General features: G+C 42.8%; 1 protein-coding gene across 1 annotated transcript in view; it reads right to left on the reverse strand.

Moving 5' to 3' along the window:
* LOC145394507 (uncharacterized) overlaps positions 1–17,958 on the reverse strand; it is a 106,163-nt gene that overhangs the window by 56,114 nt on the left and 32,091 nt on the right. Inside the window, exon 3 of the mRNA XM_080268352.1 lies at positions 1,802–1,872. Within this exon, the coding sequence (XP_080124478.1) occupies positions 1,802–1,872 (71 nt within the window). The remainder of the gene's footprint in view (positions 1–1,801; positions 1,873–17,958) is intronic.

The following is a 17,958-nucleotide window of genomic DNA, read 5'->3' on the forward strand; positions in this document are numbered from 1 at the left end:
GGGCAGACAGTAAGGTAGAAGTACGATACGCACACTGACAGACATTCATGGAGGCTGATAGACGGTCAACCAGAAACACAGGCAGACAGACAAAAGACAGTGAGGTGGGCAGGCAGACAAATAATTCAATAAGGTAAACAGACACACAGGCAGAAAGGAAGGCAATCCAGTAGACAGTAATGGAACTAGTATTGTAATATATGCATACACAATTAAGACTATGAGGTATTATATAAAGTAAAGATAAAAGCAGACAGAGAATTGTTGATATTGATAACCCTGATCTGCCTGGCCAAGGAGACTCGTCGGCTGCATGTAAGCAACTGCTTCTGTGGGGGGGCCTCCTACAGGTCCAGTGCAATACATCCAGCGGTAGGGAACCGGCGCCCCTTGTGGTAGATAGTGCCTTGTCAAAGTCAGGCCAGCGTCCTTCCCCACGGCGAGATGCTGGAACATATGAGGAGGTTTGGCACCTGAGTGGACGCAGCAGACGCCTCGCTCCACCCAGGGTACACAGCACCACCACGCGTAGGCTCCTCGTCAGCGCAAGACTGACAGACAGTACATCAGTTAAGTAAACAACACAGAAAAGGCAAGTAGGCTGACAAGGCAGAAGGGAGGACAGTAAAGTAGTGGTGCAGACAATAAGGCAGACAGTTAGAATAAGTCACAGTGAGACTGACAGGAAGAATGAAACTAAGACAATAGGGTAACGAAGAAGACAACAAGACAAACAGACAAACAGAAAGACAGACACTAAAGTAGAAAATACGTGAAAACACTAACATTACGGATGAGAGGTAGTCAATAAATTACAATTACACATTATATGCTATAGATGCATAGACACTAAGGCAGACAGTAAGGGAAACAGGCAGATAAATAAGGCACACACACTAAGTCAGGCAGGCAGTTAAATAAGACATACGTTAAAGCAGACCGGCAGATCGTAGGATAAAAAAGAAAAAAAGAAAAGTAAGAAGTGTAGTTGCAAAAGCATGGAGAAGAAAAGATAGACAAACAGCAAGGCTGGGTGACAAACAGTAAGTCAAGAGGTAAATATTTTGGCAGACGATAAAACAAAGCGGTAGACAGTAGTGTAGACACGCCGGCAAAAGGGTGGTACGCGAATAGTAACATGTGCAAGAATGCAGAAAATCTAGTGGAGAGGTAGATAGTAGGGAAATCGGATTATAAAGTGAGGCAGACAGTACTGTACAGACGAAGGCAAAAAGTACAGAGACAGACAGGCATATATAAATGCAACAAACAGAAGCTTTGGTAAAAAAGTATTAACAGAGGAGATATTAATTCCAACAGGCCAGCAGACCGAGAGACTTTAACGTACCCATCTGTCACCCTGTCGTGTGAAGTGCATGTGGTAATGCCAGCTGTCAGCTGGTGCGTATCCCTTGTCCTCCGCCAAGACAAACAAGCAGGCACACAGACAAGCAGAAAGGCAACCAGATAGACGGTAAGATAGGCAAACCATGAGACGGAGAGAATGTAAAGAACGTATTTGTAATCTGAGGTGAGGATAGTAAAGCCATCTTTAAGAGACGAATTTCCTTCGTTCGAACTCATATCAAACAGACAAACAGACAGTAAGGCAGGCTGACAGACAAGCCGGGATTGATACATACAGTAGGGCAGAGAAGTTGACAGTAAGGTGGAAAGAGAAGTAATTAAGTAGCAAGCTAGGTCGAGAGACAGATAGCAAATAGCAAAATAAAAAGGTAGCCAGGCAGACAGTAAAGAAAGCAGACAATAAAAACAGAGAGAGTGAACATGAGGCACTTACCTGTTATCGGAGGTGTAGGTGGTAAGTCCAGCTGTCAGCAGGTGAATGTCCCTCGCCCTCACCCACGACACCTGCCACCACCACCACAGACAGGACACAGTAACCAATGATATTATTATTATTATTATTATTATTATTATTATTATTGTTATTATTATTATTATTATTATTATTATTATTATTATTATTATTATTATTATGATTACAAAAGCTATTTGCCCATCTATCTATTGCTAGACGCCTTAATCCAGTAAGGGGTGGCCACAAACAAATCGCTTCCATGTTGCCCTGTCCCCCGTCATTTCACTGCCCTCCTCCCAGCTCAAACACTCCTCTTTCATATACCTCTCCACTCTATCCTATCATCTTATTCTCTTCTGCCCCCTCCTTCCCTCCCTCCTCCACCTCACTCACATACACTCTCCTCATTATTCTCTCGCTCTCAATCCTCTCCATATGGCCAAACCACCTCAATATACTTCTCTTTCTATGACATCTGCATCCAAACCACAATGCTATTTAACTTCTTCATTTGTCAGTCTGTCTCTCCAAGTAACTCCGCATACTTCTCTCAAATAATAAATTTCCACTGCTATCACCCTTGACTTGTGTCCCTCCAAAAAGGTCCAAGCTTCACTTCCAAATATTAGATCTGGTATCACAATACTATCATGCAGCGACTTCATTTTATCTCCATGGTTACTTCCCTATTTCTTATCACTGCTTTGAAAGAACCAGCAACCTTTCTTTCTTGTTGCACTTCATCATCCAAATTTTCATCCTTACTTATCACACTATCGAAGTGCTTAAAGGCGCTCACATTTTCCATTTCCTCAGGGGGCTTTGATGCATGGTCGTGGGGAGTGCAGACGTGTTTTCTTCTGAGCTCTCCTCTAGTTTTCAGGGCTGCCTCACCGGCATTAGTTTTGTAAACAGCGCGAATAAAAGTTAGGTTAGCTAGTCCTAATTTTCCTCCCAGCCCTTTAGAGTTATAGTAGGTGTCTATATCTGTTTCCTGAGATTGCCTTTGCTTACTCGCCTCTGGAGTGTACCCCCCATCGATCGCACTGGGGTGTGAGTTACACACAGGTGCGTCCTTCTGAGAGTGGTTTGCAAGGGTAATCTCAGATTAGGTGTGTCTTCCCCAGGTGCTCTGTCCCTTGTTCGTTTTTCTCTTTCTTCCCACTTCCCCCTCACGGGGAAAGTGGTTACTATGGCGGACGCCCTTGCTGCCTAGGGGGGGAGGCGGTCCTGCCGACAATAGGATTGACGTGACTAACGGTCCCAAGACTGACGGACGCCAGACTCGATCCCCACTTGATGTTCCCGTAGGGAATGCCACCTACGTGACAATTCGTGCTCTCGGTTCCACTCCCCTGTCCAGTCTCAGTCCCTTCCTTATCAAGAAGGTGATTGACAACTGTGCAGGAGTGGTGGAACAAGTAAAAAACCTTGCTAACGGAGATCTGGTCAAAACTGTTAACTCATCACAGGTGAAAGATTTGCTGAAACTGCGTAAATTCCACAGTTACGATGTCGAACCGAAAATTCCAGTCTCTATGAATTCTTGCAAGGGTGTTGTCACTTGCAGGGATCTCATGGTGATGAGCGAGGACGAAATCGTACATGAATTGGCGCAGCAAGATGTAATTGATGCTAAATTCATTACTCGTTACTCGGGAGGCACAGGGACGAAGACAGCAACTATTATCTTGATGTTTGGCAAAGTTCCTCTTCCTAGTTATGTCAAAGTTCGTTACGAAATTGTTCACGTTCGGCCGTACATCCCTAACTCTCTGCGTTGCTTGAAATGCCAGCTGTATGGGCATGGTAACAAGACTTGTCGGGCTTCCCAGCCAGTGTGCGGCAAGTGTACAAGCCAGGGTCATGATGCAGAACGTTGCACATCTGAGACAGTATGTTGCTTTCACTGCAATGGTCCTCACTCCACTTCCTCTAGTGACTGTGCCAAGTGGATGGAGGAGAAGGAGGTCTGCACGGTGAAGGCAACCAAGGGTATTTCCTACTACGAAGCTAGGTAAAAGGTGAAGGAGTTGCATGCAACTCCCACGCTGAATAAGTCCTATGCTTCGGCGGTAATGTCCCGTCCTGTGATGTGCTCTGTCGAGATGCCAAATGACCTTGTCCTTCTCTCTCCTGCCACTCACTGTCCCTCTCTATCTCCATCTCAGCCTCCTATCCGCTCCAGTTATCTCACTGACATCCCTAAGGCTTCAACATATTCTCAGGCTGCTGCTGTATCTCCAGAGTACGGCCTAAACCGAAGTCTGACAAGCCTATTAAGAGTAACATGACCATCCTCACAAACCAGTCACGTCCTCATGTTCTTCCAGCTTCCATTCCAGTGAGGGAGAGAAAGGGTAGCTCTTCCTCAGTGGAGTCTGGGAGCCTAGTTACTGATGAAAATATTGAGGTTTCCATCAACAGGCACCGGGATAGGTCCCCCGGCAGTCTCTTGCTTGCTGGTGGACGGCACAAAAAGACTGAGCACAGTGGCCCTGAATGTAAATCTTAAACCGTTGCATTCACTATATTACAATGGCATTGTAAGGGTCTTGGAAATAAAGTACATAATATAGCAATCTTGCTTTCAATACACAGGCCAGATGTTATTTGTTTACGGGAGACACGCTCAGCGGATCACCCTGATCCTCCACAGTTCAAACACTACCACTCGTATAGAAGATATGAAGGTCACGGAGTCGCAATATACACACACAAATCACATCCACAAACGGAAGTGATTCTAAATTCTACTCTGGAAGCGGTTGTGTGTAGAGTAAAATTTAATAACACATATCTGTCTCTTTGCTCTCTGTACTGTCCTCCACATGGCCCCATTGATAGTGATACTTTAAATTCACTATTTGAACATCTCCCTGGGAATAAGTTAGTGCTGGGCAACTTTAACGACCATCACTATCAATAGGGCAGCTTGAGGATCGATGGTCGTGGGGAGCAAGTAGCCGACCTAATAATACAGTCCAACCTCTGTCGTCTGAACGATGGTAGGGCGACTCGTTTAAATGATCGTACTGGTAACTTTTTGACCATTGACTTATCTCTGGCCTCCCATGGTATACATCAGGATTTCTCATGGGACCCTTATGACGACTCTTTGGAAAGTGATCATTTACCCATCTGTCATTCTTATACACGCGACATTGTTTCGGACCCTCCACCCCCAAAATTTAAGCTCAAGAAAGCAGATTGGGGATCCTTCTCAAGGATCGCCAATTTAGATATATCTGGGGAGACCGTAGATGTTAAGGTCGAAAATCTGACCAATTCCATAGAACAGGCAGCTGAGGCTGCTATTCCCAAGACTTCTACAATTCATGCAAAGCATAGAGCACATTGGTGGACGATAGATTGCCGACAGGCATTAAGGAAACGCAATAGGAGATACAGGATTTTTGATAGCCAGCCTACTGAGGAAAATTTTATTGCATACAAACAGGCATGGGCTGAGGCAAGGAGAATAATAAGAAAGGCCAAACGTGACTCCTGGCATGTCCTTTGTGTCCACAGTGACTCGTACTACACCATTAAGTAAAGTCTGGTCCACAATAAGAATATTAAATAATAAAGACCCATACTTCCCTGTGACAACCCTGGAGGTGAACAACACCATCCATGACGATCCCGTGGACGTTGCTAACATCCTCGCCAGGAGTTTTTCTTATGTAAGTAGCTCAGCCACTTATGACCGGTGTTTCCAACATCATAAATGCACGACTGAACTATAGATAATAGACTTTCCCACAGAAGACATAGACTACCCGTACAACCAAGAGTTTCAGCTAGATGAACTGCTCCTTGTCCTTAAATCCTGTAAAGACACCAGCCCTGGACCAGACACCATCACGTACGGTATGATGCAGCATCTTAATCAGGACAACCTGATTAAGATGTTAGCATTGTACAATGAGATTTGGGCGTCTCGAACGATCCCAAACTCATGGCACTTTGCGCACTTCATACCGGTACCCAAAAAGGCTGGTCGTCTTATGAATCCCATTTTATTTCATCCTATTGTGTTGACTTCTTGTCTATGTAAGGTCATGGAATGAATGGTTAATAATAGGCTTCTTTTTGTTTCAGAGTCGAAGAATTTGTTAAATGACCAACCATGTGGCTTCCATAAATACAGAAGTTCACTAGATCATTTAATGAATTTGGAGCATTGTATTTCAGAAGCATTTGCCAATAAAGAATTCATGATAGGGGTGTTCTTGGACATCCATAAAGCCTATGACATGACATGGCGACACAGTATACAAATGAAGCTCTATGCTTATGGTTTAAGAGGAGATTTGCCTATTTTTATTTCAAATTTCTTAAGGGACAGGACTTTCTCTGTCAAATTGCCCCGTAACGTAACATCGGATATATTTATCCAGGAAAACGGGGTGCTGCAGGGAAGTGTGCTTAGTCCCACTTTATTTAGCATTTTGATCAATGATATTCTGTCATCAGCTCCCATCCCAAGGAATCTTAAATACTTGCTCTACACTGACGAATGTGCAATATGGCACTCTTCTCAAAATGCACAATTTTCGGATGGGAGGATTCAAGCAGCCCTTGTCTCCGTCCACCAATGGGCCTTGCAGTGGGGATTTAAGTTATCCGTTCATAACTGTGCCACTGTAGTCTTCACTAATCGTAATGTACCTAATCTGTGCTTCACTTTGGATAATCAGGTGGTGCCTTTTCAAAATTCTGTAAAGTTTTGGGGAATACATTTTGATCGTCATTTGAACTTCAAAAATCATGTTAATAATTTGGTTGCTTGTTGTGATAAACTGTTAAAGGTCCTCAAGTACCTAGCGGGAACTACATGGGATGCCGACAGAAAATCTTTATTAATGGTGTATAAGTCCCTTATTCGATCAAAGCTAGACTATGGTGCACAGGTGTATGGCTTGGCATCCAATGGCACGCTGAAAGGACTGGATGTATTGCAGAATAAATGTTTGTGAATGTGTCTTGGAGCCATCCGGTGTACCCGTGTAGCTCGTATGAAAGTGGAGGAAAATGTGCCTCCCCTCCGTATTCGCTGTGACCACCTGGCCTTATCCTATGGCAGACGAACATCAAGGAAAAGTAATATTGGCAATGTGGCCTGTACCCCCCTGCGTCAATACCACCATCTTTTGCAGGGGGTGCATCGGCCACTTGCCATTCACCTCCACTTACTAACCCAGGAGCTTGGTGTGGACCTCAATGACTGTGACAAGTTGGTGACTAAAAATATAGCGACTTGGGAGCCCCCTGGTTTCACTGTTGATGTATCATGGCTCCCAGCACCAAAGACTAAGGCGCCGGAGGCGCAGGTCCACCACTTGTTTTGTAACATCATCGTTCATCACTTGGGGTCCCACCAATTGTACACCGACGGTTCCAAGTCGAGTGAATGTGTGGGTGCTAGTGTGTGGTCGAATGAATGTGCACTCAGGTATTGTTTGCCGACTCATACATCTGTGTTGACCTCCGAATTTTTTGCTGTTGACAAAGCCATAGACTATCGTCTCACTTCCCGGCATGACTCATTTTTCATATTTTCAGATTCAAAATCAGCCCTTCAGGCAATCGCATCTTGTACAACGGACTCTAATGAGATCCAAGGCCACTTTATTAATGCATTGCATTCGTGCGACAAGTCATTCACGCTGACCTGGGTGCCTGGTCATTGTCGTATTTACAGCAATGAGCAGGCTGACTTACTTGCAAGGTCGGCTGTAGAGCTCGAGGAGACTTGGGACGTTCCTCGTGATCTATGGTCGAGTCTCTCTCTTGTAAAGAAGTCAGTAAATCTTCTGTGGCAAGGTCAGTCGACCAGGCTTAATATTCCAACTTGTAAGCCATACCTGGGCGACTGGGATACTGCCAACCATCCAAGTTGCCTTGAGGAAAAAAGTATTGGCAAGATTATGGCTTAATGCCACCGTTTTAACTCATATGAAACCGTATATGGAAAGACGCTTCCCACCGCACTGTGACATCTGTGATGCGGTGTTATCTATCAGTCATATCACCCTGCGTTGTCGGTGATTTATTCGTGAACGTGCTTCACTTCTAAATTACTGTGGCACAGCAGAGGTCCCCTTCACCCTTTCCAACATCCTGGATGATGGGGTCATTGTTATGACTGATCAATTGATGGCTTTCTTGAGAGAGACCGGATTGATTAGAGTGATGTGACTTTTTTACTGTATGGTTATGGTTTTAATCGACTCTTATTATGTATATATTGTACTATTAATTAGAGTTGAGAGTTGATATATTTGAAATAGTTCCTCCTCCCACAGATCTATTTCTAATATTGATGTCCCATACCTTAAACCCCGTTCCTCGACTGACAGTGACCGGCTGATGAGTGCAAGTGTGCAATATAGTAAGGTACTGGGCACTTGCAGTTGATGGTGGTCTGTTGGGTGAGGTACTTCACTTTTTGTACATATTACTTAAATACATTGTACGATCTTGTTTACGTTGTGCTAATTAGGGCCGACAGATGACGTACATGAAATGTTCCTGACTTGTCTGGTTCCCTTTCATATACTGATGTATCCTATATTAGGTTGAGCCTCGACTGACAGTCACCAGGTGATGAATGCAGGTATGTAATGTAGAAAGGCATTACATATCTGCAGTCAATGGTGTTCTCATGGTCAAGGTATTTTTACCATCTAGTTATTTGTCTCTTTAGGATTTAGTATAATTTAGCAATTTGATAGTTAGGTGATTAGTTCAGGTTCTTTAGATTAGGCATTTTTGTTTAAAATGTAAGGTAAAAAATATAATAATATTAAAAAATCATAAAAAATAAAAATGCAAAAAAAAATATATATATATATATATATATATATATATATATATATACACGTGTGTTTGAAAGTGTGTATGTTTATATGCATGGATGTGTGTTTGTGTGTGTGTGTATGTATGTACTGTATATATATATATATATATATATATATATATATATATATATATATATATATATATATATATGTGTGTGTGTGTGTGTATGTATATACATATATATATGGCCTTAATGACCAGGGGCTTCGGCCCCAATGGTAGATAGCTCCCCCCCAAAAAAAAAAAAAATAATAATAATAATTTCCTCTCCATCCAACCTCACTGTACACTCAGTGATTTCATTTCTCTCGAAAACCGTAACTTTACTCTTAACTACATTCACCTTTAGATTCCATTACTTACACACCCTCCTAAAATCACTAACTAAACCTTGTAGTTCCTCTTCGTCTACACTTAACGATACCGTATCATCTGCAAACAACAGTACAGGAAGTTTCCAAACGCTGCCCTCTCTCATCAGAGCTGCTTCAACATCCACTGCCCTACCTTGTACTATTGCCTCAAGGTATTTCTTTACTCCCTGTCGTGGGTCTGGCATAGATGTGGCAGCGTAGTAACACTCGAGTTAAAATTATGAATTAGATCACTCCCCTGTGATTTATATTAACGGATCACACAATGAATCAGTGTTTCGAACCCATCAATAATGATGATATATGAATGCTCCACCGTGCATCATGCACGATGAGATAATACATATACATCATTTTAAGCATTGTATAGTATGAATGTATGAATATATGAAGTGCTGAGTTCATTACCGGGCTAAGCACCAAAATGGCCGCCAAGCACCTACATGCACCAACAAGTAGCTAAATCATCCCTTTATATGCTAGAAGTAAAAAAGTGCTGAGAAACAACCTACAAAGGGGTCAAAATCCTGGTTAAGTAGACAAATGTGTTGCGATGTCATGCCAAACAGCAGAAAAACCCATCTGGTTCGGCACTAGTGCTCAGGGCAGGCGACTGGGTCCAGAATTCCGCCAGCTGTATGGTCACTTTTCCTATGAGTTCAGCCTGTCCTATGTTCCTTATGTTGACTCCCCGTGGTGTTGAAGTGAATGTGAGAGCATTACCAGGCTGTATCCCAGCCCCTTTCCTTACCCCCCTTGAAGCTGGCCAATCAGATAGTCGGGTTGCACTGCAGCTAGCCAATAAGCTGATGCCTGACACTACTCCTACCAGCAGCTGTGGAGGGGAGAGAAGGGACAGTATTGTTCTCTCACCTGCCTTGTGGGTGCTTTCTCATTATTATTATAAGATTTTTTAACCATTATTACTATCATTTTTATTGCCATTGTGTTTGTTAAGTTACTGGTACTCGTAACCGTGTGTGTGCAGGTTATGTTTTTTTTTTTTTCTAATCATCCTGGTTACAGGGATTTCTAATAATTTCCTCATACATTGAAAGCTGTCTTACTTTTCTTATTATTATCAGCAATATAATAATTTATTATGTTTTTCTTGATGTTTGTGATGTGGCTCGTAATTATTGGTAGTTAAAAACTCCGAGAAAAACACGCACAAAGTTTCCGACCTTTAAACTGCTATTATTGTGAAAATAATAATACTTATGTCATAGATCTTTGATTTTATTCCACAGTATGACACTCCTGGGACATTACGGTAATATATTATTGGCCTTTCATGATGTATTTCTGTAGTTATTAGTAGGATCAAAATATTTTCTTTGCTGATCGGTCAGGCAATGGAGGGCAAAATTATCCTTCTTCACACGATATCATCATGATTAATGACAGATAGCGCAAAATCGAGGTTATTGCAATAAAGGAAATACCATAAGCTACATTAAAAAAAACACACACATCAAAATAACACAAGCAGTTACCGAGATATCAAAGTTTTAAAGTTGCCAGACTTTAAACGCATTTTCTGGCGTTTTGTAGTTTTGGCACTTAGCCTGGTAATGAACTCAGCGCCTCATATAAATATAGAATCGGAAAGATTCATTCACAAGTGTCAGGGCGTCTTCCTAAAACTGTGGAAAAACACCCCACCCCCTCTCGTTTTGGCTATCACAGAGATATATGTGATGTAAAGAGATTACCTGACACTGAAACCTTGAAATGTCTGATACGTTGTACATTGCCGTTAATGTCTTTGTTAACCGTAAAATGGTAAAATGTGGTTTTATATAGATAGATAGATAGATAGATATAGATAGATAGATAGATATAGATATATCTGTCATAAAACCACCCCTGTGACATGCAGCAAACATTGAAAATAACGATGTGCCTATGTTCTGAAATTCTTTCTTAACCCCTTAACCGCGGGGCGTCACTTTCGTGACGCTTGGGAGCAAGGGATCATACCGCGGGGCATCGCTCTTGTGATTCTGTGTTATTTTGAATTCACCCGGGCTTCCAAGTGGGGGCTTGTATCATCTATCAGTACTGCCAATGTCCAACACTAGTCAGCACTCCTAATCTCATCTGTACTCCCATCCATTGTTGACAATTTAGCCATTTCTCCCCGTTCTTGACTCCCCTCCCTACCCCCCCTCCATTACCCTATCCTCTCGCCTGCCCGGCCGTGCTACGCTAAGTAAATCTTCCCTGGAATTTTTCACTGATTTCATTCATTGAAATAAGCCCTATGTCCTATTCTTATACCAAATAATATATACAAGAAAGAAATAAGGTAAGTGAGAGTGCCAAACACCTGGAATTGGCTAATTATCACCTGACAACACCTCACGTGCACTCGTTCGCTAATTTTCGCTGTTTTTTTCCCCTTGAAATATGCCCTATAATCTATTTTCGTAATAAATATACATGTAAGGAGGGAAGGGAGAAGCCTAAGTGATATTTATATTCACCTGGAACTACCTAATTTATAATGTATTGTCTAGATTTCCTGCCAATCATATCAGTGCTAAACAAAGATGTTTCAAGATCTAACATTGGTAGCTCTGATAATATATCTCCTAAGTAGGCCTCTAATCTATTTGCGAAATAAATACACATGTAAGGAGGGAAGGGAGAAGCCTAAGTGATATTTACATTCACCTGGAACTACCAAATTTATAATGTATTGTCTAGATTTCCTGCCAATCATATCAGTGCTAGACTTAGCTGTTTCAAGAAGAAATATTGGTAACCCTGAATAACCCCTTAGCAGGCCTCCACGCTAGCCCTCCGTTATCAGGTTACTCTCAACTTCCGAAGTGAGAGTACGTATGTTTCTTCTTGCTGACTTCAAGGCCTTTTTTCACCCCCATGCAAATGGCCCTGTGACCTTTACCCCCTACTAAATCTCGTGTGGAAAGAGGTAAAGGGCTGACAATTGATAAAAGAGTGACTACGATCTTTCTATTGAGTAAAACAGTGCAAGTGGAATTGTAAATAATGTGTAAATAATGTGTAAACAGCAAGTGAAAGTAATGAATGTAAATATACGTGAACAATGGAAAACAGTTTTATAAGTTATTTCAAGTGACAGTGCACAACACAGTGTAAATAAAATAGAAATGTAAATAACGTAAATAAAATAGAGAACGTAAATAGAAATAAAAATGAGTAGTATTATAAGATTACGAGTATATACCCTAGGAGTAATGAAAGTGAAAGTTTCACTCTAGCATGTCTGAATGCTATGAGTTATGAGAGTGAAGATGAAAGTGACATTCACTCTCAATGCCAGTATACAGGACGAGAAAGTGAATGCTACGTATTTTACTGAAAGAAATTGAATCCCTACAGTGACAATAAACTAATACTACTGAAGGAAACTTATGAATAAAGACTGTAGATATATATAAGTGTTATATAGTAATAGAAATATAAAGTGTGAGGGGTTTTATGAATAATAAATGACAGACTACTAAGAGCGAACTAGTGCCAGTGCGACGATCAGACGCGCTCGTAATTTCCATTGCTTTCACAGTGTTTTTTTTTTTTAGTATGGGTCCCAAACTACTTGAAAATTGTAGAATAGTGTTTATAGTGTTTGTATCTGGCTGTGGTAATCATATTACGGGTTGTCGGGAAGTGTAAAGTGGAGACTTCGTTACCCTACTTCAGAGGTCTCCACAAGTCCTACGGTAACTGACGAAGGCTCAACAATCATTCCAGGAGAAAGCTGAAGGTATGTGCCATAAGCATATGTAATTTTATTATTCTAGGACTAATAACTGATTTTTGGCAAATATTTTTTGAGAGTCTGTCGGAGCCCAAATAACCCTGCGGGACACGCAAGTCATTGGTAAACAAGCCCGCAATGTAGGGGTTAATCAGTCATCATAAGCACTGTACGAGTATGTGCCGATATGTCTCTACACACTCTCAAGTAATTCCGAGATAACCCGAACGAACGAACTGAGGTAGCTTCAAAGAACCTCCAGCTCCGCGACCGAGGCATAGCCTGGGTTTGTGTCTAAATGTGAGGTCACTATTCCCCACACTTTTATGCATGGTTTTTGAGAGTGAGGTTGTGTGCTTCTGAGCTCTCCTCTAGCTTCCTAGGGCTACCTCACCGGCAATTATTATTTTTTTTTTTCACCCTTCTGGTTCACGCTAGGCTAGCTAGTTTCTCACTTTTCTCCCCTCCCTGATAGCTAGGAACAGTAGGTGTCTGTTCCAGTATACTGAGATTACCTTTTCTTGCTGCCCACGGAGGGTCCCCCCCACTGATCGCTCTGGGGCATGAATTAACATGGTCAGGCTTCCCTGGAGTGGTTTGAGAAGGCAATTTCAGCCTTGGGTGTTTGGTCCCAGTGTGTGTTGTCCTTTGCTCGTTTTCCTCCTCCTTCCCACTTCACCCTAACGGGAGAAGTGGTCACTATGCCGGACCCCCCTACCGCCTCCCCCCCCCTCAGGGTGGGAGGTGGTCCTGAAGACCCACAGACTGCCACACGGACTGACCATCCCCAGACTGAACGGCCCCAGACACGCACAATGGACATCCCAGTAAATAATGCCAAATTTGTCTCCCTACATGCTCTTGGATCCACTCCCCTGAGCAGTCTCAATCCTTTTCTTATCAAGAAAGTGATTGATCACTGAGCGGGGGAAGTGGAACAAGTAAAAAAACTTGCCAATGGTGACCTCTTGATTAAAACTGTCAACTCCTCCCAGGTTCATGACTTGATGAAACTGCGCACGATTCACTGTTACGATATCGTGCCGAGGATCCCGCATGCCATGAATTCCTGCAAGGTGTCATCACTTGCAGGGAACTCATGGTCATGGAAGAGGACGAGATCGTATGTGAACTTGCTCAACAAGATGTGACTGTGGCCCGATTTATCACTCGTTTTGCATAAGGTGTAAGGATGAATTCTGCAACGATCATCTTGACATTTGGCAGAGTGAATCTCCCAGCCCAGGTAAATGTCAGGTATGAAATTCATAATGTCAGGCCACGTATCCCTAATCCACTTCGGTGTTTGCAATGTCAATTATATGGACATAATGATAAGACTTGTCGGGCTTCACAATCAGTGTGTGGCAAATGTGCAACACAGGGTCATGATGCTGAACACTGCATATCAGAGACTGTCTGTTGCTTTCATTGCAAGGGTGCGCACCCCACTTCCTCTAGAGACTGTCCCAAATTGAACGAGGAGAAAGAGATCTGCTCAGTGAAGGCAACAGAGGAAAAAGGTGAAGGAGTTGCATGCAACTCCCAAGCCAAATAGGTCTTATGCTTCGGCGGTGATGTCCCGTCCCGTGATGTGCTCTATTGAAACACAGACTGGCTCTGAACCAGTTCCTCTTGCCACACACTCGACCTCGCCATCTCAGCCTCCTGTCCAGTCCAGCTTTCAACATGACATCCACAGGGCAACTTCCTATTCTCAGGCTGCTGCTGCCTCTCAGTCAGTAGAGCCTAAACAGAAGCCCGACAACTCTGTTAAGAGTAATATGACCACCCTTACGAAACAGTTATGTCCTCATGTCCTTCCTGCTCCTGGTCCAGCGAGGGAGAAAAGGTTTAGCTCTTTCTCGGGGGGGCTCTGGGAGCCTAGTTATTGATGATCAATGTATGGAGGTTTCCGTTAGTAAGCACCGGGATAGGTCCCCCAGTAGCCACTCGCCTGGCAACAGGCAGCATAAAAAAGCTAAGCACACTGGCCCCGCTCATAAACCTTAAACCACCACATTCACTGTGTTACAATGGACTTGTAGGACTCTTGAGAATAAATTCCACAATATAGCAATTTTGCTATCTATACACAGGCCAGACATTGTTTGTTTACAGGAGATGCGCCTGGTTGATCACCCTGATCCTTCCCAGCTCAAACACTACCATTCATATAGAAGATATGATGGTCACGGAGTCGCCATATACACCCACAAATCACACCCACAAACCGAAGTGATTCTCAGTTCTACTCTGGAAGCTGTCACGTGCAGAGCAAAATTTAATAACACGTATCTCTCTATTTGCTCTATCTATTGTCTTCCCTGTAGTCCCATTGATGGTGATGCTTTCACTTCACTAGTCCATCAACTTCCGGGCCATCAATTAATTTTAAATGATTTTAACGCCCATCAGTGTCAATGGGGAAGGTTGAGGAGTGATGGTAGGAGGGAGCAAGTAGCCGACCTAATATTAAAGTCGAACCTCTGTCTTCTAAACAATGTTAGAGCAATTCATGTAGAAGACTGCACTGGCAACATGTCATGTATAGATCTGTCCTTGTCATCTCCCGATATACACACTAAAATCTCTTGGGACCTGTATGACAACTCGATGGGTAGCGACCATTTTCCAATCTGTCTTTCTTACACATGCGATTATCCTCGGCTTCTTCCACCACCTTAACTTTAAGGAAGCAGGCTGGGGGTACTACTCACGGGTCACCAATCTAGACATATCGGGAGATGACATTGACAAGAAAGCCGCAAAGCCTACAGACTTCCATTATACATGCAGCTGAGGCTGCTATTCCCAAGAAATCTACAATGCCAAACAAGCATAGAGTTTTGTGGTGGACACCAGATTGCCGACAAGCACTCACTAAGCTCAATAGGATTTTTGAGAAACAGCCAACAGAATCAAACTTTATTGCCTACAAAGCAGCTAAGGCTGAGGCAAGGAGGACAATTAACCCCTACACCGCGGGCATGTTTACCAATGTTTTGCGTGTCCCGCGGGGTTATTCGGGCTCCGACAGACTCTCAAAAAATATTTGCCAAAAATCAGTTATTAGTCCTAGAATATTAAAATTATATATGCTAATGGCACATACCTTCAGCTTTCTCCTGGAATGTTTGTTGAGCCTTCGTCGTTACCGTAGGACTTGTGGAGACCTCTGAAGTTGGATAGCGAAGTCTCCACTTTACACTTCCCGACAACCCGTAATATGATTACCACAGACAAAAAGTAACATTATAAACACTACTCTATGATTTTCAAGTAGTTTGGGATCCATACTCCAAAAAAAAAACACTGTGAAAGCAATGGAAATTACGAGTGCGTCTGATCTTCGCATTTGCGCTAGTTCGCTCTTGGTACTCTGTCATTTATTATTCACAAAACCCCTCACACTTTATATTTCTATTACTATATCACACTTATATATATCTGGAGTCTTTCTCCATAAGTTTCCTTCAGTAGTATTAGTTTATTGTCACTGAAGTCATTCAATTTTTCATTCAGTAAAATACGTAGAGAGCCACGGATTCACTTTCACTGTTATAACATAAAGTATTTGTACTCATATTCTTATATTACTAATTACTTACATTACTATTTACATTTTCTATTCTATTTTCAATATTTACCCTTCTATTTTACTTACACTATATTATTCACTGTCACTTTCAGTAAGATAAAACTATAATACACTGTTCAATCATATGTACTGAACATCCATTGCTTTCACTTGCTATTTACACATTATTTACACATTATTTACACATTATTCTCCTTTAACACTTGCACTGTTAGAACTGCTTCTGGCTGTGGTAATCAAAGAAGCAGGTAACACAAAGGGGAACCTGGCACTCAGCGCACTGCCAAGAGGTGCGTTTGTGCTCAGGTGTGCGGCGGGTGGTATGTGCACACATTTGACACCTGGGAATCGCAGCCTTCCTTTTCCCTGTGGCAGGCATTAGGTCCAGTCTGTGCCGATCCATATACGCCCTCTGCTCAAGTCTGTCGGGAAGTAGTACTGGATGGCGCCTTGGAGTTGCTGCTGTCACCCTACCATATCTTTCCAGCAGCTGCTGGACACAAGTCCTGGCGAACAACCTCAGGGAGAAGGACTTGGGTGGCTTGACCTTCATCTTGTACAGGATGAAGGCGTTCAGCATCGTCATATCTATGAGATGCAGAAAAACTTTCCTGTACCACCTAGTATTCTTCCTGAGACAGTCGATCTCACCAATCATCATGTCGGACTTGTCCACCAGCCGCATGTTGATATTGTAGTCCAACACAGCATCAGGTTTCATCACAGGTTCGCCTGTCCTACTGTCGACCTTCCCACTGTCTGTCATCTCCCACTTATGTACGGTGGTGAGTATGTGCATGACCCTCTTGTCATGCCACCGTATTGTCAGCATCTTCTCAGACTTGCGTAGGTGCACGTCTCCTCTCTGCGAGGTTCCTGCCTCTGTGAATTTAGGGAAGTGGCCACAATTACTTTTGACAGTGCCGCAGGAGCCAATGCCGTGCTCAGAAAGGTATTTGGCAAGTTTCGGTGCTGTATAGTAGTTGTCTGTATACAGCACATGATTCCCACCAAAATACTTTTCAAGGAGCACTTTCACTACACAGCCTGAGAAGCCAAGGGGGTGTGTTTTATCCAGATCGACAGTGCTGGCTGAATAAATGTCGAAGTCAAGGATGTACCCCGTCTTACAGTCGCACAGTACAAAGAACTTAATTCCAAAGTGATGACGTTTGCTTGGAATGTACTGAACAAACCGAAGACGTCCTCTGAACAAAACCAAGGATTCGTCAATGACAACCTTCTGAAAGGGGTGGAAGAATGACATAAACTTATCCTTCATTCTGCTCAGAATCTCCCGGATCTTCTAGAGTGGGTCGGTTTGGGAAGGTACATCGTTGTCAGCAAAGTGCAGGTTTCCCATGATGTTCCAGAAGCGATCTCTGGCCATGTACTTATTGAAGGTGGGTGAGGGTAGTAAGGGGTCCTTGGACCAGTATTTTTCCAACTCATGCTTCTTGGAGTGTGGCATGAGAAACATGAGGGCAAAGAACACATACAGCTTCTGCACAACCAGCATGGACCATTGTTGCATCTTGGCTGC

The sequence above is a fragment of the Coenobita brevimanus genome, chromosome 27 (assembly GCF_032717465.1).
Source record: "Coenobita brevimanus isolate Jiangsu-jjx chromosome 27, ASM3271746v2, whole genome shotgun sequence".
In the NCBI taxonomy this organism is placed as follows: domain Eukaryota; kingdom Metazoa; phylum Arthropoda; class Malacostraca; order Decapoda; family Coenobitidae; genus Coenobita; species Coenobita brevimanus.